Source organism: Piliocolobus tephrosceles, chromosome 16 (genome assembly GCF_002776525.5).
Source record: "Piliocolobus tephrosceles isolate RC106 chromosome 16, ASM277652v3, whole genome shotgun sequence".
NCBI classification, from domain to species: Eukaryota; Metazoa; Chordata; class Mammalia; order Primates; family Cercopithecidae; genus Piliocolobus; species Piliocolobus tephrosceles.
The window spans coordinates 6,285,300-6,306,909 of record NC_045449.1 but is presented as its reverse complement, the minus strand read 5'-3'; the positions used below and the strand labels follow the sequence as shown (position 1 = coordinate 6,306,909).

Genomic DNA, 21,610 nt, shown 5'->3' with positions numbered 1-21,610 from the left:
TGGCGGGACATAGGGGGGACAGCTGGGCCTTGGGAGAATTGTTCCAAATAATTCAGAACTGTTGGGAGCCTAATTGGCAGAGCAAATGAAAGTACAATAGATAGCCAAAGCTATTAATCACTAATTATCTCCTAAATAAGGTAATTAATGGGTATTTAAGTGGCATATTTATGACATACCAGCAGGTCTTCAAAAAGCACATTTTCCCCAAAGCAACTGGTTTGGCCAACTGTGCCCTGCTTGGAGACCCCCCTTACCCCTAGAAACAGGCGGCATGACAGGAGGTACATCAGTTTTCTTCTCTGAGCTTCAGTTTTCTCATCTGTCAACAAGAATCCTGAGTCCTTTCTTACTGACCTCCCTGGGCTATCATGATGACAACAGGCAGCGGAGGCTGTGGAAATCCCAGGCAACCGTATGCAATGCCGTACAGAATTTTTCTTTTTTTTTGAGACAGAATCTTGCTCTGTCACCCAGGCTGGAGTGCAGTGGCGCGATCTCAGCTCACTGCAACCTCCACCTCCCTGGTTCAAGCAATTCTCCCTGACTCAGCCTCCTGCGTAGCTAGGATTACAGGCATGTGCCACCATGCCTGGCTAATTTTTGTATTTTTTAGTAGAGACGGAGTTTCGCCCTGCCGGCCAGGTTGGTCTCCAACTCCTGACTTCAGGTGACCCACCTGCCTCCGCCTTCCAAAGTGCTGGGATTACAGGCGTGAGCCGCCGCGACCGCCCTGTATGGACTTTAGAATGAACATCTTTCACGTTATTTGATACAAGTCCTTGATTGTGCTGGGTGCCCTTCTGTGGCCAGGGTCAGGGCTTGGTCTGTGGCTAGTAGTGTTGTTGGTCTGTGACTGAGTCAAGCTGGGTCTGTGGTCAGGTTCGTGGTGTGGTTTGAGACAGGAGTTGTGGCACGGCCTGTGGTCATGGTCATAACTCAGTCTATGACCAAGCCGAAAGTCGAGGCTGTGGTTGAGGTTGAGGTTTGGGCCACGGCTAGTCTCAGACCTGAGCTGCCCTCAGGACAATTCTGCAACCTGAAGTCAGCCTCAGTCTTTAAGCGCGTTGCTGGTGGGTGGATGGACTCGCCAGGTTGCCCTGGAAGCTGGATTTCTTCCTGGCTCCTCCAAGACGTTGGCTCCAGATGCTGCGTACTTGGGCGGATAGGCCCTTCCAGGGCTCCTGGCGTGTCCCCTGAAACAGACGAGCACATGAGCTCATCGGTGGCACATATAGCAGTTTGGGAGATAGTTAGGACATGTTTCTATAGCAACCAACCCCCAACCAGCACTGGTTTCCTTCAATAATGCCTTTTTCTGGAAGCAGCTTCTCCTGGCCTCTCATCTCTCCCTGGACAGCCCTACTTCAAGGCTGAGGATGGGCTGGCTGGCCCTGGACTGGTCTGGTCTCCAAATTCACCCTGATCCAGAGAGGAAGCCTGAGGACGTTCCCTCAGGGATGCTCCCCTGAGAGGGGACCTTGCTAAGATCTCCCCTGTGCTGGGCCACACTGAGCATGACAAGAGCCTTCCCCGTGCCCAGCCCTGACCTGGCGGAGGATAGGAGCCTAGAGAGGATTCCTACCAGGTGTCTGCCCAGGGGAAACCCACAGCCCAGTGGAGCAGGCAGGCCTGGACCCAGTCTGTAAATAGGGACTCTGAGGGACACAGATGCTGAACATGAAGGACACACAAGGAGACAGGCACCGGGCTGGCCTCAGGAGCCAAGAAAGACTTTCAGCTAATGCTTCAAGCATCAATCGGAATTGGGGGTGGGATGGGGAGGTAGAAGGCATTTCAGGCTTCAGGCCCTGCAGGAGGAAAGGCCTGGGGAGAGAGAGGAGCATGGTGTGAAGGCCCTCCTGGTGGCAATGTGCTGCTGAAGCCCAGGCTGCTGGGAGGAGAGGCTGGGAGGGGAGAGCAAGTCCTGGTCTGCAGTAGTTCAAGTTTAGGGGACAGACAAGGCAAGCCCCAGGGAGCTGCGATGGGAGGGAGGAGGGAGGGATTGGCCCCATGAGTGTGGGCAGGGGCAAGCATTTCCAGCCTTTGGGGAGTGGAGAGGCTCCCATTCCAGGGGCCTGAGAAGAAGGAGAGGGGCCTGCTCTTGGAAGCTACCACGGATGAAAGAACCAAAGAAAAGCTCTTGGAGAATCACGATTTATCATTTTATTTAACACACCCTTTTCTAGCACTGATGGAGTCTCAGGCACTCTGCTGAACCTTTTAAAGTGTTTGTTCATGTAATCCTCACTGCAACACTATGTAAGCATGATTATCCTCCCCATTTTACAGAGCAGGAAACTGAGGCACAGGTTTCCTGTCATTTAGTAAGATCACGAACTGGTAAGTGGCAGAACTGGGGCTGGAAGCAGTCAGGTGGCAGCAGGACTGTGGTTCCCTCGAGGGAGGAGGAGGCAGACGGGAGGTGAGGCTTGACAGTCACCTGCCTGTCCGCGGGAGCCTCGGCCAGGCTGCAGGAAGCGCTGCACTCCACAGTCTGCGTTTGGACCCCAGGGACCCCAGGGCAGAGCTGAGAGCACTGAAGTGTGATTCTAAGTGTGTGTGTGTGTCTGTGTATGTGTCTGTGTGTGTGTCTGTGTGTGTCTGTGTGTGTGCGTGTATGTCTGTGTGTGTGTCTGTGTGTGTACGTGTGTCTGTGTGTCTGTGTGTGTGTGTCTGTGTATGTGTGTGTGTCTGTGTATGTGTCTGTGTGTGTGCGTGTCTGTGTGTGTCTGTGTGTGTGCGTGTCTGTGTGTGTCTGTGTGTGTGTGTCTGTGTGCGTCTGTGTGTGTGTCTGTGTGTATGTGTGTGTGTGTCTGTGTGTGTGTCTGTGTGTGTGTGTCTGTGTGTGTGTGCGTGTGTGTGTGTGTGGTTGCATGAGCCACATGTGTGCTCTGGGCTCTGTGTGTCTACAGGGCTCTCACTGCCCATGGGACAGCCCAAGACCTGATTATTTTCACCTGCATCAGCTGCCAGGAGTTCGACCCTGATGCTTGTGCTTGTAGAACCTGCTGTTCTCGTGGAAGTGTGTGTGTGTGTGTGTGTGTGTGAGAGAGAGAGACCATTCAAATGAGCCTCAGCCCTGCAGCCAGGCACTGCTCTCACTCTTGGCTCCCTCCTTTTCTGTTTTTTATTTTATTTTTATTTTTTTGAGACAGAGGCTCACTCTGTGCCCCAGGCTGGAGGGCAGTGGCATGGTGATGGCTCAATGCAGCCTCAACCTCCTGGGCTCAAGTGATCCTCCCACGTCAGCCTCCTGAGTACCTGGGACTATAGGCATATGCCACCCTGCCAGGCTTATGTTTTTATTTTGATTTTTTTGTACAGATGGAGTCTCACTTTGTTGACCTGGCTGGTCTCAAACTCCTGGGCTCAAGCAATCCTCTTGCCTTGGCCTCCCAAAGTGCTGGGATTACAAGTGTGTGGCACCATGCCTGGCCTCCCTCTCCTCTTCTGAGGCACAGATTGCTGAAGTCCACCCAGCATTGGTAGGCTGCAGTTTTGATATAGCCATAGGCAGGGCTGGGCCTGGAAGCTGTGGCCACAGGCCAATAGGTACAGGTGCCAGCCCAGCGCTGTGCACCCACCAGGGCCTCGCTCAGGGGCACCTGTTCCTCCCTGGAGGTCTGGAAATTGCACGTGTTATCTGAATGTCCCTGGAGTCACAGCTGCCAGCAGACACCCATGTGCCCTCCTTTGCCCTGATGCTCCTTACCCTTGAGGAGAAAGTTCTAGATCCAGCTTTGCCTGGAAAGGGCTCGATTGTTTTGACATATGTCTCTCCCTTCCTCCCACCTGCCCCAGCCTGGCCAACCCTACCAACCCCTTCCTTGGAGGCTCATCTTGGCTTCCCCTCCCCCAGAAACCCTCTGGGCACCCTAGCTGGTCCCTGGTTCTGGGAGGTGCAGGTCCCACTTGCCACGGAACAGACACTGCGGGTGTGGAATTTCACACGGGCTAGGCCGCCTGCTCCTCTGTTCCTCCCGTGCTCTGTGCAGGGAGCAGTATAGGTCTGTGCCCCCAGGGCTGGCACTTCTGAGGGCAGGGACTGTTCCAGTTCAGCTCCGTCCCCTACTCCTTCCTCCTGGGCACCATCTGGCCCAAGGTCTGGCCCAGGAAGCATCGGCCAATACCTTTGTTCTGCATCTTACAGTCAGGGCGGTCCTCACTGTGAACCATCTTCCTCTCAGACAGAGTTCCTGAGTACGGGGGTGGCATCTTCTTTCACCTGATGACTCTGCCCCTAGGCTGGGGCTGCCTTGGAGTCCCTGATATAGAGGAGAACACACATAGGAGATGCCTGTCCATCTGTCTGCCTGTATGTCTCTCTGTCTGCCTATTCCTATGTCCCTTTGTGGGAAAGATGGCCAGGAGGAGCTGGCGACCTGAGCAGGGTCTTTGGCTGCACCCATGCTAGGGAGATCCAGACCCATGACAAGGTCCTGGAGACCACTCTGGACCTGAGGTGGTGGGTATCGGGGCCAGGAGAGGGAGTAGGGATGGCTTCTGGCAGCCCCTCCCACTGAGCAGCCCAGCTCGGAGCTGTGCTGGCATTGCTGGGGTGAAGGGTCATTTGTTTCTCTCTAAATTGCTAGAGGAAGAGTTGGGATATTCCCCTTCTCTTTAATCCTGACTTCACATTTTAAATCAATGTGGGGCTGGGTGTGGTGGCTCACACCTGTAACCCCAGCAATTTGGGAGACCGAGCTGAGCAGATCGCTTGAGCTCGGGAGTCCAAGACCAACCTGGGCAACATGGCAAGACCCTGTCTCAATTAAAAAACAAAAAGTAAAAATAAATCAATGTGGTAGTGAAGGTGGATGGAAGGAGGGTCTTCAGGAGGAGGTGGGCTGGGCCTTGGAGGACACAGATAGAGCTCTGAGGCCTTAGGGAGGGCCCCTGGCAGCTGCCTGGAAGCCCCTCAGGTGGGCTTACCTTACCTCAATCTTTGGTCCCGTAGCTGATAAGGCCACCATTTCCAAGTGCCAGGCAGTGGACTGGACGCTCTGGGGGCTGATGTCATTTAAATCTCCTAACAGTGGGGTAAGGATTATGATGCTCATTTTCCAGATGAGAAAAGCAAGGCTCAGTGAAATTAACTTGCTTCAGGTCCTAGATTAGCAAGTGGTAACACTGCACCCAGATTTGTGTCGTTCCAAAGCCCGTGTTCTAACCTCTACTAAATTTTCACCCATGGCTAGAGCTGATCTACTTTGTGTGTGAGGGAGAGAGGGAGAGAATTCTGGGAGTGGGCATGCATGCATGATTCTTAGGAACAGTATTAGGAAGGGGGGTGGCAGGTAGGTAGGCTCACACTCTCCAAGGAATGCAGACACACACACAACAGCCACGCAGACACAGGGACAGATGCTCGTGTAACACTAGACACCTCTACGTAGGAATGTAGACATCCATTTAGATGTTTCCCACAGACACAAGGATGCCCAGACACTGATTTGTAGAGCTGATGTGCAGATGGTTCTAGAACTGGGACAGCTGAGTCCCCCAGGACTGGGGCCCCTACGAGGAGCCAGGGGCAGGCCTCTGGCCCCTTGCCCAACTGGCCAGCAGCAGGTAGAAGGGTTGCCATTTCCAAGAGAGCAGGCAATGGAGAGAGGAGGAGACTGAGGTCCCCCACCCTGAGCTCTTCTGCAGAGTAAATGCCTTCCTGAAACATCCCTGAGGCTCCGTTTCCTTAGCTGTAAGGTGGGGATTTGTTACGTCTACTCTGCTAGGCTTGGTTAGGATGACTTTAGCTAATGTCTGAAAAGCAGCTAGCAGACTGCCTGGCACGCTGTACTCACCAAGCAAATCATTTTTATTCATTTACGTGTTTGTCAAACACTTCCTGGCCCTCTTCTGTATGGGACCTTTGTGCTGGACCCAGAAAATGGAGAGAAGCATAGGGCAAGGACCCGCCTCAAGGACACTGCTTCTGAGCCTTTCCCTGTTCCGGGGTCATCGTGCCCATCTGCTCTGACTCTCAGGAACCTACGTGGCCTCTAGCACATCTGACGTGTGGTCCTCTCCCCCAGGAGACTTTGTGACCGTCTTTGGCATCTGTATTCCCTTCCTCTTGAAGTTTGCAGATGATAGAGGCTGGGCAGTAGGAGGAGCCTTAAAACTCACCTGTTCCAAGCTTCTGTCCATGACAGGTCCTACCCTACCTGGTCAGGCTCCATTTCCCCTGTTCCCATGCCCCTTTAATCATTGGCCCCAGCCACATGAATATCTTTCTGCCCCTTGGACACACCAAGTTCATGTATGAATTTATTTACCCTTGCAGTTCTTTCATCCAAGAAGGCTCTTATCCATGGATTCTGCATGGTCCATCCCACACATGTATGTGCACGAGCAGATGTGCATACACACACACACACATATACACACATACACATGCTTAGCATGTCTGAGTTTTCTCATTATTCAGGCCTCTGCTCACCTGACACCTTTCCACAAAGGTCTTTGCCTCTAACCCCTCCTGAGACACTGCCTATTGCTTTTCTCCTTGTTGGACATATGACCTTTGTTGTTTACCAAAAAATCTGCATGCTGGAGGAAGAGATGCAGGGAACAGTTCCCATGTTCTTAACGTATCTGTTTTTACAGGTTCTTTTTATACAAGTGTGTATAACTGAGGTTCCCCGCACCCCATCACCTTTCCAGGAGTTTGTTGGGCAGCCCCTGCTGGTGGGGGGAAGACCTTGTATACAGTATACATTTAAAAACCAAGGCGGGGCCGGGCGCAGTGGCTCACACCTGTAATCGCAGCACTTTGGGAAGCCAAGGCGGGTGGATCACCTGAGGTCAGGAGTTCGAGATCAGCCTGGCCAACATGGTAAAACCCTGTCTCTACTAAAAATGCAAAAATTAGCCGGGCATGGTGGCAGGCACCTATAATCCCAGCTACTTGGGAGGCTGAGGCAGGAGAATCTCTTGAACCTGGGAGGTGGATGTTGCAGTGAGACGAGATTGCACCATTGCACTCCAGCCTGGGGAAAAGAGCAAAACTCTGTTTCAAAAACAAAATAAAACAAAACACCAAGGCAGGTAATGCATTTTGAAAGCAAGTAGAATAATAATAAACAAGATAAAATATGCATTTGAAAATAAATCTAAATATATATTTTAACCACAAAAGACAGTCACAATAATAAAAGGGAGACATCGCGTTAGTTCAGCATTTATAACTACAATAGGTGACAAAGTTCTTTTGATGTCTGAGGCTAAGTTTCCCCACCATTTTCTCTGCGTGGATGTAGAGATCCACACGTTCAAGCCTGTCTATTCTTTAGGCTGTAATTACCACATAAGAGACACTTGAGGAAGGAGGACATAGTGTAGGAAGGGAGAGATTTTAGGTTGAAATTATCTGGGTTGTTTATTTGACCCAGGCTGGCTTTTCCTTCCCCGCCTGCAGAATGTAAACTTTGTGAGTGCCCAATCCTGTCCTTTCATTCCCCACAGTGTTCCCGTACCCACCACAGGTTCTGTGGAATGAGAGGCCCCCTTTGATGCCCACTAGCCCCTTCCTTTTCTGCTCGCCTGTAGCTGGGAGAACTTGCTCCCTCAAATGGAGCTAACTGGCCTCCCCTGTAGCCTTTCCCTCTGCCCCAGACCTCCCCCTGGGACCCCTGCACATGTCATCAGAGAGAATGCCTCTGTCTTTGTTCTCGGATGGATCCAAATCGTGCATGTATAAGGCCACGGCGTAGAGGAGCCTCTCACTGGGCTCTTGCTGTTCAAACTCAGGAACCAAATGGATCCAGATAAATCCTCAGCTGACTCCGTTGCTACTTAAACTCTTGCTTCTTACTATCTAAAACTCAGGAGCTGAACAGATGGGGATAATAGGACTTTCCTGACTATCCAAATTCTTACTTCTTAGGAACAGAAAAGATTTGGATAGTAAGCGAGGTTTGTATATTAATATAGCATGTTCACATAGTATGCGAATATAGTAGATAGGATAGATTTTATACCTTCAGTATCTGTTGATTGAGAAAATATACCGTTAATATAATTCAGGAATAATTTTAAGTGATTGTAGTTTTTGAATCACGGAAATGTTTACATACATTTGCTTTATACCTAAGTATTTTGTGTGTGCTATTTTAAATGGCATTATCATTTTCAAATTTCAGTTCATTTCTTGTATCTAGGAATGCAATTGACTTTTGCATGTCGCTCTTGTATCCTACAATCCTGCTATACTCAGTTGTTGGTTCTGGTGGTTTTTATTAACATAGATTTTGTAGGCTTTTTGTTGTCTGCATAGACAATCATGTCATCTGCGAATAAAGACAATTTTATTTCCTCCTTTCCAATCTATATCCCTTTCATTTCTTTTTTCTTGTCTTATTGCAATAGCTAGAATGTCCTCCACGTACATTTGGAAAATAGTCCCGTATCCATGTTAGGAACACACAGTTGTGGTACATCTGGACTCTTGCAGTAAATCCAGGGCCCGAGGGTGGGACATCGGCTCACACTGGTGGAGGCAGAGATTAAGAAGCTTAGGGAATCAGCCTTGTACCTAGAGGTGACCGCCGAGTTGGTGCTCACTATAACCTCTGTCCTTTTGATGTCTCAGAATGTGCTTCTCACTGGGCTCCAAGCCATGAAGCACAAACTGGGTGTGTGTTTGTGAGTTTGTGGTGGGCCAGGCAGGAATGACAGGCAGGAGGGCTATGGCCCTGGATGGCCTGGGCTGGCCCTCTCCCTTCAGGAACAGTTTATGCTCTGGGGTCTGGACTCAGGGCAAGGAACAGTGCCAGCATCCTGCAGGGTAGGGGGTGTGGTGAACTGGGACTGTAGCAGGTATCTCCAAGGACTGCACCATCACGCTCACCTGGCAGTGGCTGGGGAGGATGTCTACCCCCTGCTTGTTTATTGACAGCTACTGCTGGCCGGGTGGTCTCCTCCAATATCAGTCAGAGTAGAAGAATTTCAAAGGACAGTCTCTGCCAGGATTTTCATCGTGCAGATGGGAAAACGGAGGCAGGGGCATTGCTGATATAAGAACGCAGGTCTCTGAGGGACAGGATGTGTGTGCAAGGGCCAGTGAAATGCGAGCAGAAGTGTGTGATTTCTGGGCAGAAGCATTTAAGACTGGTGAGATTTTCTGAGCCCTTCTCCCCTGCTTGGCTAGAACCTGATGTCTCCTTTTGGGCTGGTGACATTATAAAGTGGTGGCACCTTTGAGTGACCACGATGAGCAGAGCTCCCTTCCAACCTGTGTGTGAGTGAGAAATGAACCACTGCTGTTGAAACGTCTGCGCTCATTTGTTAATACAGCAGAGCTTCCCCCCTGTGCTGACTGAGACACTGCTTGGCAAAGTCACCTTGGCAAAGGCTCATAACTACCACCAGCCTCGGTGTTAGGACTTGCAAAATGGGCACACTCATTCCTGCTCTGCTGTGCTTACTCAGAGAAGCTTTTGAGCTTCAATGACAGCACAGGAGAGGGAGGTCTCTATGAGGTCTGAGGCCTCGGAGGGAGAGGGCACCGATGTGCAGGATGCTAACTGGCCTTTAGTCTGGTGGGGGGGGGGCGGTCCTGGGTCACCTCCCTCGTACTGGGGCATCATCTCAGGCTTGGTTAACAGATGTGTTCCCTTTAACAGGTGGCCCTCCCCCGGGCGGCGGTGCCCCCTGGCACCTTCGAAATGTCCTCAGTGACTCCGTGGAGAGCTCAGATGATGAATTCTTTGATGCCAGAGGTGAGTGAACCCCAATCTCACATCACTGGCTGGGTGACCTTCCTAGAAACCTCAAGAAGAGGATCCCGTTTCGGGGTTCGCATCCCTCCCCACTCAGATGTGGTATCTGCAGCTCCACACTCCATACTTACCCATCCTGTGCGTGTGCCGAGAGCAGGGGCTCAGCCTTTGCCTGTTCGCTGTTTGAAATATTTGTTGAACCTCTACCATGTGCCGGGAACTCTGCTAGGTGCCAGGGATCCTGTGGCAATCAGTTGCCATGTTGCTGCTCTCATCAAACTTATAGCCTCGCAGGAGAGGCAGACATCCAAGAACAGGACAGGAAAATACAATGACGAATGGGGAGCATCACCACTAAGTAGAAGTGCCACCGCTAAGTAGAAGTACCAGCTGTTGCAAGAGAGAACAGTCAGGCCAGGCATGGTGGCTCACGCCTGTAATCCCAACACTTTGGGAAGCCAAGGCAGGTGGATCACCTGAGGTCAGGAGTTCAAGACCAGCCTGGCCAACATATGTGTTCCCTTAACAGGTGACCCTGTGAAACCCCGTCTCTACTAAACATATTTTTAAAAGTAGCTGGGTGTAGTGGTGGGCGCCTGTAGTCCCAGCTACTTGGGAGACTGAGGCAGGACAATTGCTTGAACCCAGGAGACGGAGGTTGCAGTGAGCCAACACGGTGCCACTGAACTCCAGCCTGGGTGACAGAGTGAGACTCTGTCTCAAAAAAAAAAAAAAAAAAAAAAATAGAGAAGAGAAAAGAGACGTCAGAGGGGCACCTAATTTAACATGGTGAGGAGGCTGTTAACACTCTCTCTGTAGAGCTAAGGAGGAAGACATTGGCAAAGTGAAGAGAGGAAGAAAGAACCTTCTGGACAAAGGGCACAGCAGGTGTGATGGCCCTGAAGTAGGAGAGACAGGAACATTCCAGGAACTGGAGGAAGGCCGAGTGTCTAGGATGTGGCAGGCAGTGGGGAGGGGGCTGAGAGGAGATGCTGCATGCACCTGTGAGCTGGTGCAACTTAAGATCAGCCTCGGCCGGGGGCCGGTGGCTCACGCCTGTAATCCTGACACTTTGAGAGGCTGAGGTGGGTGGATCACTTGAAGTCAGGAGTTCAAAACCAGCCTGGCCAACATGGTGAAACCCTGTCTCTACTAAAAATACAAAACATCAGCCAGGTGTGGTGGTGGGTGCCTGTAATCCCAGCTACTGGGGAGGCTGAGGCAGGAGAATCGCTTGAACCCAGGAGGCAGGGGTTGCAGTGAGCTGAGATCGCACCACTGTACTCCAGTCTGGGGGACAGAGCAAGACTCTGTCTCAGAAAAAAAAAAAAAAAAATGAGCCTCATATATGCAGGGAGGGTCAGAGTATTCGAAAGACTGTTGCCAGTGTTCAGGTGAGAGACAGGGAAGGTGGGCAAATGACCTCTGCATCTCATCATGGCCAATCCACGACATAGCAAGGAGCATTGTTGACTCTAGGATTGAAAAAAGGGGGCATCCGATGGGGTGGGCATTTCAGGCAGAGAGCAGCCTGAGCGAAGGCTCAGAGGCGTGAGCACCCAGGCAGGTGCACGGGCACGGGAAGGTGGAGTAGGTCTGGAATTGGGCAGAGAAGACCCTCCCTAGCCATGCTTGGCTGGGCTGCGAAGGAGTCGAGGAGAAGCACCAGGGTCCTGCTCCACAGCCCAGGAAGGTCTCTTGCTTGGCCTGCGTGGCCCCACTCTGGGAAGTCACTGTCTTTAGGGTGTTGACTTACTCCTGAGATGGGTCCGGCTTTGAAATGCCTGGCAAACGGGGTCTTGGAAGAGAAGCAGACTACGTGCTGGGAAGACATCTAGAAGACATCCAGAGCAGGCACTTGGGATGTGGTTTCAGCCGTGCCATCGACTAGTTCTGTGACCTTGGCGGGTCTTTCACCTTCTCTGGGCCTCAGTTTCCCTATCAGCTCTGTGCTTCCAACAATGGAGAAGACTCAGTTTGGGTGATTTTTAGGAAGCGTGGTTGGGAGGTGGGGAGCTGTTCTGACTTGAGCCCCCACGATTCTTGGCTCTGGGCGGGGAACCCCTCCCCTGATGCCAGCCCTAAACCAGCCCATTTGGGGCCTGTCTCCCATGGGCGTCTGATTAGAGTGGCTGCCGGGGCTGAATTTCTCCATAGCAACTAACCCACAGTGAGACAACAACGGCTTCAATATTTTGATGCTTGGAAGACTTTCATTTAAAACATTTCTGCAGTTCATCAGGGCTCTGCGTTCCCAGCTGACGACAGAGGCATCTGTGGGTGGCGCGAGGGTCAGCTCTATCCCTTCAGGCCCTGCTCACCTGCCGTCCGTGAGAGCAGCTGCAGTGCTTCTCACACTGACGGCTGTCTCCCTGGCCCCTCAGTTGTCTCCGTCCTCTCCCTCCCATCTCACAGCTCATTCTGCTGTGACATTGGCCCCACTTCTCACTCCTCCCATGTTGGTGGCCCTGCGTTTTCTTTCTCATCATCCCCTTTTTTTTTTTTTTTTTTGGTATTTTCAGTAGAGACGTGTTTCACTATGTTGGCCAGGCTGGTCTCAAACTCCTGACCTCAAGTGATCTGCCCGCCTCGGCCTCTCAAAGTGCTGGGATTACAGGCATGTGCCACCACACCTGGCTAATTTTTTTTTTTTTTTAAAGTAGAGATTGGGTTTCACCATGTTGGCCAGGCTGGTCTCAAATTCCTGACCTCAAGTGATCTGCCTGCCTTGGCCTCCCAAAGTGCTGGGATTACAGGTGTGAGCCACCGCGCCCGGCCACTTCCTTCTTTTCCTCTCCCTTTCTTTCAGGATATCAGACTCTCCCCTGTCTTTCCCCATCTTCTGCCTCTCCACACACCCTGCAGAACCTCATATATCTCTGCAGCCTCCCTCCCATCTGCCCTCTTCCAGAGCATCTGCATTCCTAAGCCACAGGATCCGCCCCACAGGCTGCTGGGATCCTCTTTAGTTCTGATTTGCCGACTCCTGACCTCCTTTCCGTTCTTCCCTGGAACAACGCCTTTGTGTGTTTCCTTGGCTCAAGGCAGTGAGAGGTGAAGCCATCCTTTCTCTCTATCCCAGGGGTCTGGTCCAGCACAGCCCAGCTCAGCCAGTGCTCTGTGTCTGGGGCCAGGTCATGGGCTTCTGAGCATCCCTTGAGGGGCTGCTTCCCTGCCCTCTGCTCTCCAGCCCAGGCTGAACCCTGACCCTGGGTGTGGTCTCTGTCTTCCACTTGAGCAGGGCCTGGCACCCTATGGCCTCAACATTTCCAACTCTATAGTTGTGGTGAGGCCAACACCATTAAACCCAGCCCGACTCAGTCATCCTGCACCAAAGCCTTCAAAGCTCCCTGGGTTTCCCCCATGAGTCCCTCAGATGACTCCTTGGCTGCCATGGATGTCTAGTCCCATGGTTCCTGCATGCATGGAGGTCTTCACAGGTGACCGTCTCTGTGCCTCCCCGCAGAGACCAGCTGGGCAGTGGGTGTGGCAGTCTCATTGCCGCCTGGGCAGCCTTCTGTCCCTGAGAGCTCCTGCATGTGTACTCCCTCCTCTGCCCATAACCCCCATTATGATCCCCCACCCCAGCCCACCTCAACTGATACAAAAATGACCAGCGGAATGAGAAACCCAATGGCGTCTACACTGGAAGAAACTGCATTGCTAGGTACCAGCACTGACTGGGCCTGGGAACATTGTATCTCCCTCCTCAGTGCACTAATGGGGAAACTGAGGCCACAGCACAGAAGGAACCCCCCCCCCAGATCACACATCAAGGTGGGAGTGCAGGGGCTCGAACCAGGACTTTAGTGTCCAGGTCAGCCCTTTCCCTTTGCTGTGTTATGGATATTGGGACCATCCTACTTCCCTTGTGGCCATCAGCCCAACCCATTGGCCCAGCACTGGGGTTCACTTGGAGAGGTCCTTGGAGCTCATGGTCTGGGAGCAGAGGGGAGTTCTGGGTTCTGGGGGTCCCTGGTTGTGTGTGGAAGGCGTGGGAGGGATTAGGGAACAGTCAGGCAGGAGTATTGAGCTCTCTGGATCCATGACAACTCCTCGGCAGGGTGCCAGCTCCTCTGGCTAAGGTGGCAGGTCTGGGGCTCAGGAGTGATTAGGTGCTGCAGAGTGGGCTATGGAGTCCAGGCTCCCAGATGCAAAAGAAGTGTCACCCCCCCTGCTGCCAAGACAGGATATCTGAGGGACCATGGCCCAGCGGTGCCGAGGTTGGAAGATGCAGGGAGTAAGGGAAAACCCAGAGCGGCCAGAAGGGGATGTGGCCTCCAACCCATTCCAAGCCAGAGCTGGGAGGCTCCTCAAGGTTTCTGAATCCAACACCTCTGACTCACTTTACAAGCTGGGAAACGGAGGCTGGGGAACCTTGTTCAGGGCCACACAAGGAGGCAGAGCGGGAGCTAGAATTCAGCCTCATTCATTTACTCTTTCAACAGTATTCATGGCGCATCTGTCCATCAAGTGCCAGGTGCTCTTTTGGGTGTGGGGGATACAGGAGCAACCAAGTCCTGCCCCAGCCAGTGGAGCTTATAGCCCAGTGGTGGTGGTAGGTGACAAATAGAAAGACAATACACAAGCAAATACATTCTATTAAGAATTACCATAGGCCGGGCACAATGGCTCATGCCTGTAATCCCAGCACTTTGGGAGGCCAAGGCAGGTGGATCACGAGTTCAGGAGTTCGAAACCAGCCTGGCCAACATGGTGAAGGACCCCCTCTACTAAAGATACAAAAAAGTAGCTGGGCGTGGTGGCACACAACTGTAATCCCAGTTACTTGGGAGACTGAGGCAGGAGAATCACTTGAACCCAGGAGGCAGAGGTTGCAGTGAGCCGAGATCATGACATTGCACTCCAGCCTGGGTGACAGGGCAAGACTCCGTCTGAAACAAAAAAAAAGAATTACTATAAATAAAACAACACAAAGGAATAAATGCTGCACCATATCAGATATATACATGGCAAGTAAGCACGTGAAAAGATGCTCCATGTCATTCATCATTAGGGAATGATGTCATTATTGTAAATCAAAACTGCAATGAGATACCACTACCTACTTATTAGAATGACTGATTAAAATAACTTACAAGGGGCTGCCTCATGCCGGTAATCCCAGAACTTTGGGAGGCTGAGGCAGGAGGATCACATGAGGTCAGGAGTTCGAGACCAGCCTGATCAACATGGAGAAACCCTGTCTCTACTGAAAATGCAAAATGAACTGGGCATGGTGGAGCATGCCTGTAATCCCAGCTACTCGGGAGGCTGAGGCAGGAGAATCACTTGAACCTGGGAGGCGGAGGTTGTGATAAGCTGAGATCGTGCCATTGTACTGCAGCCTGGGCAACAAGAGTGAAACTCCATCTCAAAATAATAATAATAATAACTTACCAAGATGCAGAGGCACTGGGACTTTCAAACTCGGCTGGCGGGAATGTACGATGATACAATCATTTGGGAAAATCTATTGCAGCTGCTTAAGAAGCGAATCATACTTCACTACCATGTGACCCAACCCTTCTGCTCCTTGGCATTTCCCCAAGAAAAAGAAAGCATTTTTTCCACCTGAGGACTTGCTCATGAATGTTCCCAGCACCTTGATGGATTATAGCCCCGCACTGAAAATGCCCAAATGAGCATCAGTGAGCGAGCAAATTGTGGTACAGTTGAGAAGGAATGGACCACGGATATATGCAACAATATGGATAAATCTCAGAATAATCATGCCAAGTGAAAGAAGTCAGACTGAAGCAGAGTACATCCTGTATGATTCCATTTATACACCAGTCTAGGACGTGAAAACCAATCTGTGGTGCCAGGAGCAGATCAGTGGTCGCCTGGGGATGGGGAGTTGGGGGAGGAGGGATAAACAGGGGCAGGAGAGAACTTCTAGAGGGGATGGGTCCTTGTTCACTAGCTTGGTTGGGGTGACGGTTTGACAGGTATGTACATATGTCAAAACTTACCCAGCCATGTGCTTTAAAGGTGTGTAGTTGATGGAATGTCAATTATGCCTCAGTAATGCTGTTTAAATAATGGAGACTGTCCTCACCATATAACATAAAAGGACGCGATAGAGTGGGTGGCTGCTGGAGGCTCCCTGGGGTGTGGCCCTGAGATGAGAGCTGAGTAATGAGAAATGCACCACCTGCGAGTCTCGGGGGAAGAGTGTTCTGGGCAGTGGGAACAGCCAGTGTAAAGTGATGGGAGGAATGAGCGTGGCATCTTCTTTTTTTTTTTTTTTTGAGACGGAGTTTCATTCTTGTCGCCCAGGCTGGAGTGCAGTGGCACAGTCTCGGCTCACTGCAACCTCCACCTCTCAGGTTCAAGTGATTCTCCTGCCTCAGCCTCCCAAGTAGCTGGGATTACAGGCATGTACCACCAGGCCCGGCTAATTTTTTTAAAAAATATTTTTAGTAGAGATGGAGTTTCACCATGCTGGCCAGGCTGGTCTTGAACTCCTGACCTCAGGTGATCTGCCCGCCTCAGCCTCCCAGCGTGCTGGGATGATAGGCATGAGCCACTGCGCTCAAGCTTGGTGTCTTTGAGCAACAGCAGGAAGGCTGGTGTGGCCAGAGTGAGCCAGGGAGGCACTGGCTCAGTGTTCACTGTGGGTTCACAGCCCCAGCAAGGAGAGAGAGGGTGGACCCGTATTGTGGAAGGCAGTGGGTGTCCTCTGGACATGCTTTCCTGGCGAGGCTCAGGGTTGGCCCTGGGTACCTCTGTCCCATTCCCAGAGAAGACCAGAGATGCAGAACTCAAAATCTATAGTGCAGGATGGATCCTCAAAATGGAATCATGCCTGGACCTTGAGTGAGCTCCTCATTGTGAGGGATGAAGATTGCTGGGTGACAGGCAGTCCGGCCAGAAGCCGTGGGTAAGAAAAGCTTCGTGGACCAAGGAGGATGGGTTGACCTGTTAGAGCAGCTCAGGTTTCCCAGGGTCCCTGGCTATGAAACGCTAAGTTCTAGAGAGAAAATGAAACTGTCTTTTGAGGTCTTCATCCCTGAAGGGACGCAAGGTTGGGGCTGGAGCAGTCACTGTGGCATTGGGTGAGTTTAGTTGGGATTTGGCTGGATATACCAAGCCTAGCTCACTTTATGTTCTGTTTTTATACCAAAATGTATGTCTTCATTTAGAAAATATCAGCTGCATCGTTCACTTTAACCTTCTGCTTAGATGGAAAGAACACTCCAGTTAGAGCCAGCAAACTTCTAGGTACAAACAGAGGTGTTTCCATGAAATTAACTGCCAGGAGATAGTGTTACTGGAAGTCCCTTTAATTGGCAGGATGTGGATTCTTAGCCCAGCCCTTCCTCTGAGGTTCTGCATGGCCGTGGGCCAGTGGCACAGCTCTGCACCTGTGAAATGAGGATGCTGGGCTTTACCTCGAAGGATCTGTCAATGAGGCTCCCTATGGCCTTGCAAGACTCTGTTGGCTATGGTGTCCGGGTCCATTCCCTCACTTGAATGGGAAATACTTCTTTTCTTTTGGTTTCCCCACCCCCTCCAGTATCTAAATAGCCCTCCCTCCATGACTATGCATAAGCAGGCCAGGCCCTGATAGTTGCAGAGACAAAAGTGCCATCAGGGCCAGGAATGGGGTGGGTATGGTGGTGGTAGTGGAGCTAGGGTTTATTGTCAGGGCACATCTGGCACTGGGTAGCTGGATCAAGAGCAAAGCACAAGACTGTCTCTCTCGGCAGGGCTAAGGGAACTCTCTGAGCTAGAAGCTGGAGGAGTCCTCCTTTCTGCATTTACCCCCCTGTCTGTTGTGTCCTTGGTTTCTTGCTGGGCACTGAGGTGCCCAGCCTGGCTGGTCCTCCCCTCCCCTACTCCCCAAAGTGGGAGGCTGGGGCCTGAGGAGCTGGGCTCTGTGTTGCAGAATCTACTTGTGCCTCCAACTCCTGGTTTCCCATAGCAACTGGGAGAGGAAGGTAGTACAGGGCTAAATCATCCCATTTTACAGACAAAGTCTCCAAGTCAGGATCAGGTCTCACAGAGAATGGGGGGCACATGCCAAGCCTTTGATCTGAGCTTTCCCTGTGATCACTTAGCCTCCCGGGGGTTTCCAACCCCAAGGGTGAGAGAGGGGGGAGTGGAAGAAAATGCTATGTGTCCTCTGGGCATAGAGGACCAGGCTTCCATGATGGTTGTGTCAGTGACTGGCTGCCGTCTGATCTCAGGCAAGTCTTGGGTCTCTGAGCCTCAGGTTCCTCATCTTTAGAATGGCAGGGGTAGAAGTGTTTGTCTCCTGGAGGGAGTGGAAGGATGTCACTGTGGGAAGCTGCATGACTATTCCTGGGCCAAGGAGCCATCACAGAAGCAAACCACAGGTGTGCCGTGGGCCCCCACTCTCCCCCTGCCTTTTCCCCCATTGGGGGAGGGGAAGTGGAAGACAAAACGCCATGGAACCAGGCCCAACACGTCTGGGGATGAGCTGTGCGGGGACTGCCCCTCACAAGGAAGAGGGAGTTATGGTATTGACTATGGGGGGCCATGGCGGCATGTGATGGGCAGTGCAAGGTGAATGTGAGCAATCTTGTGGCCCAGAGCCCCAAGCAATGCATATCTAGGTTCTTGGAAAAATGCATATTGTGGGTCTGATGACAGGTGCTACTGGATGGGCCATCTGCAGAATGTGACCAAGCCCTCGGCTCCAGGAGCTGGAGGTGAAGCCTTCCTGGCATGAGAAAAGGAGAATTTTTTGTTTGTTTGTTTGTTTGTTTGTTTGAGACGGAGGCTCACTCTGTCACCAGGCTGGAATGCAGTAGCACGATCTCAGCTCACTGCAACCTCTACCACCCGGGTTCAAGTGATTCTTCCACCTCAGCTTCCCGAGTTGCTGGGATTATAGGCGCCCACCACTATGCCCAGCTAATTTTTTGTATTTTTAGTAGAGATGGGGTTTTACCATGTTGGTCAGGCTGGTCTCGAACTCCTGACCTCGTGATTCACCTGCCTCGGCCTCACAAGTGCTGGGATTACAGGTGTGAGTCACTGCACCCGGCGAAGACAAGGAGATTCTTTACTCTGGAGTCCTGTCAACAGTAGAAATAGAAGCTCCGGGGTAAGAAGAAAGGCTTTCCTTATAGCATTGGAGGTTGTGCTTACAGGAGTGTAACCAGGTTTTGGCCAGGGTCAGAGTCAATCTGTGGTCAAGGCCAGGGCTATGGTAACAGTGGATGAGGCTCAGCCTGGAGCTTCGTCAGAGCTGGGTCAGGTCTCAGCAGGGTGAAGTACATGTTAAAACCATGTCCGCAGCAGAGATCACCAGGAGAAGAATTAGCATGCAAGAGACAGTCACCAGAAGGTGAAAAGCAAAATCAACCAGGGCATTTATACAAATGAGCACGGTGTGGCTCCACAGGTCCTGTTGGAGGCTTGTCCTCCAATGTGGGAAGCAGAGCAAAGACTTCAAGCTGAGCCCTGCAGCTCCCCTCTTTGCCTGAATGGCTCCAAAAGGAGATATTGCTGCTGCTGCTTCCGTGTGTGTGTGTGTGTTCTTATTGCTTCTCAGGGGACAAGCCCATTGTTGCCAGAGTGAAGACGTAAAGGTTGAGTGTGGGAGAGAAAGCATGTTGGGGAGTTGGGAGGGTACATGGAGCAGCAGAGAGACAGGGATGGACGGAGGGGCAGGGAGTGTGAGAATGCCAGAGAAGGTATGAGAAAGCAGAGAGTGAGACGGAGCAGGAGGGAGAGAGGGCCACACACACATGCACCCACATGCACACACTCATGCATGTACACAGTCACACATGCATGTACACATTCACACATGCATGTACACACATGCACACATGCACATATGCACACACTCATGCATGTACATGTACACGTGCACACACACATAGCAAGAGAGAACAGGGAGGGGAGGGAGAATACCCTTAGGGAGCAGGGGGCTGGAGAGATCCTGAGGACAGGAACTTGGGGAGACAAAAGAGAAATCCATAGAGAATGAGAGAGATCAAGAAAGAAACATACCCAGTCCAATAAAGTGAGACCCAGAGAAAGGAAAGAGAGAAAGGTGCTGGGGTGAGAAGAGAGCAAGGCTATGCATTCGTGTTCCACCCAGAGAGAGATACAGATGTGGCAGGCAGCACGGGAGAGCTTGGGAGAGGCCAAGAGAACTACAAGGACCAAGAGAGACACAGACCCATAGAAAGGGGTCCAGAGAGCTCAGATCTGAGTGAGTCAGGGCCAGATGTAAAGCATGAGAGAAGCACGCTGAGACTCTGGGAGAGAAAGACATATTTGATCGGAAACAGACAAAAGCCCAAGAGCCAAAGATGGAGCAGGGGTATACTGGTGATTAGGAAAAAAGGGGAAAGAGGCCCGGGCCGTGCAGGAGTAGGCATGCTCAGACCTCCAGAGCCCTGGGAGACCCCACAGGGTGCCACTAGCCTTGCATGCACCACTGGGACAGGACTTATGGCACTGTAGAAGAAATGGGAGCTAGGATATGCTGAGCGCCTGCTGCATACCTGCCTCTCCCAGCTCATGTCAGAGGTATTTCTATCATGTTTTTCACAAAACTGGATTCCAGCAGGGGGGAGGTCATGTCTCACCCTGCACACAGTAGGTGCTTAGGAATCTATCCACCATAGATTGAATGCTAGAATGAACAAACGGATAGCTCCATGCTTGAGTTACTGAACCAGGAGACAAAGAACTCAAGGTGGTAATCAGGCTGATCCTGATTACCTGACTCTAGAGCTGGGCTAGCATGTCACAGGGGCCGACAACAGCAGGAGTGGAACCAAGAGTGAGCGTAGGGCATAGCACCCACGCTCCTGCTGCTGGCGGTGGTGATGGTGACGGTGACACCATCGTGCAATAGCATCTTAGCCTGTGCTTTTACGGTGTGGGGGGCACTTTTATAAACACCTTACCTGCATCATCTCACTTAATCCTCACCACAATCCGATGACAAAGGGACTACGATGATATCGTTTTTTAGATGAGGAAACTGTGGTTGTATTGCTAGCAGATGGTGGGTCCAGGATTGAAAGCAATCAGTCTAACACCAGAATTGAGCTCTTAACCTCTTCATAATTCTGCTTCCCAAAGAATAATATGACCTTATATTTGTTTACAGCACCTCAAATTGTGTTGTCCTCACAGCAGCTTGCTAGACAGAGCTATAGAGCCAGGGTCATTATTGTTGTTTAAAAGATAGGAAAACAGACACAGTGGTGGAAGGTGTGGAAAAGCACAAAGCTCACATGCAGCAGGATCTGCACTGGAACCTGGTCAGGGCTCTGCCCAGTACGGAATAAACCAGTTCCCAGATGGAACACGCCAGGCTCAGGAAATTGTCCGAATGTGTGTGGTGCCTGGCTGGAGTGTGGGCAGCCAATACAGGATGTCCAGGGCAGGCTATCAGGATGGCAGGATTTCAGGACTCTTGAAACAGTATGCCTGGTTTTGAATCCTGACTCTGGCCAGTGACCTTGGGCAAGAATTCCTCAGCTACTCTGTGCCTCAGTTTCCTTGTCTATAAAATGGGGATAACAATAATTGTACCTTTTTTATATTGTTATGAGAATCGAGTTAATATTTGTAAAGCACTTATAATAATCTCAGTGTGTGGTAACGGTTAGATAATTGTTGTTAAGTCAATCAAATAGATACATAAAATAAGACAGGAGGAGATGTCCTAACAAGAGCTGGGGGTCTGGTCAACTGAGCTCTAGAGTGAATCAGAACTCTGGACAGCTCCCAAAGCTTCAGATCCACCATATTGATTCCTTCTGTTGGTAAAGTTCTTTGGCAGTGAAATGGATCTCAACCCTTTATTCTTAATTATCATAAGGTTGGAGATTGTCCTCAACACCCTTTGATGTCTGTTCTGTGAGGGAGGGCACAAAGTTCTTCAC

General features: G+C 51.3%; 1 protein-coding gene across 1 annotated transcript in view; it reads left to right on the top strand.

The window, feature by feature from the left end:
• Window positions 1-21,610, top strand: part of PITPNM3 (PITPNM family member 3) — a 103,743-nt gene that overhangs the window by 8,777 nt on the left and 73,356 nt on the right. The window contains exon 2 of the mRNA XM_023184678.2: window positions 9,627-9,722. Coding sequence (XP_023040446.1) covers window positions 9,627-9,722 — 96 coding nt within the window. The remainder of the gene's footprint in view (window positions 1-9,626; window positions 9,723-21,610) is intronic.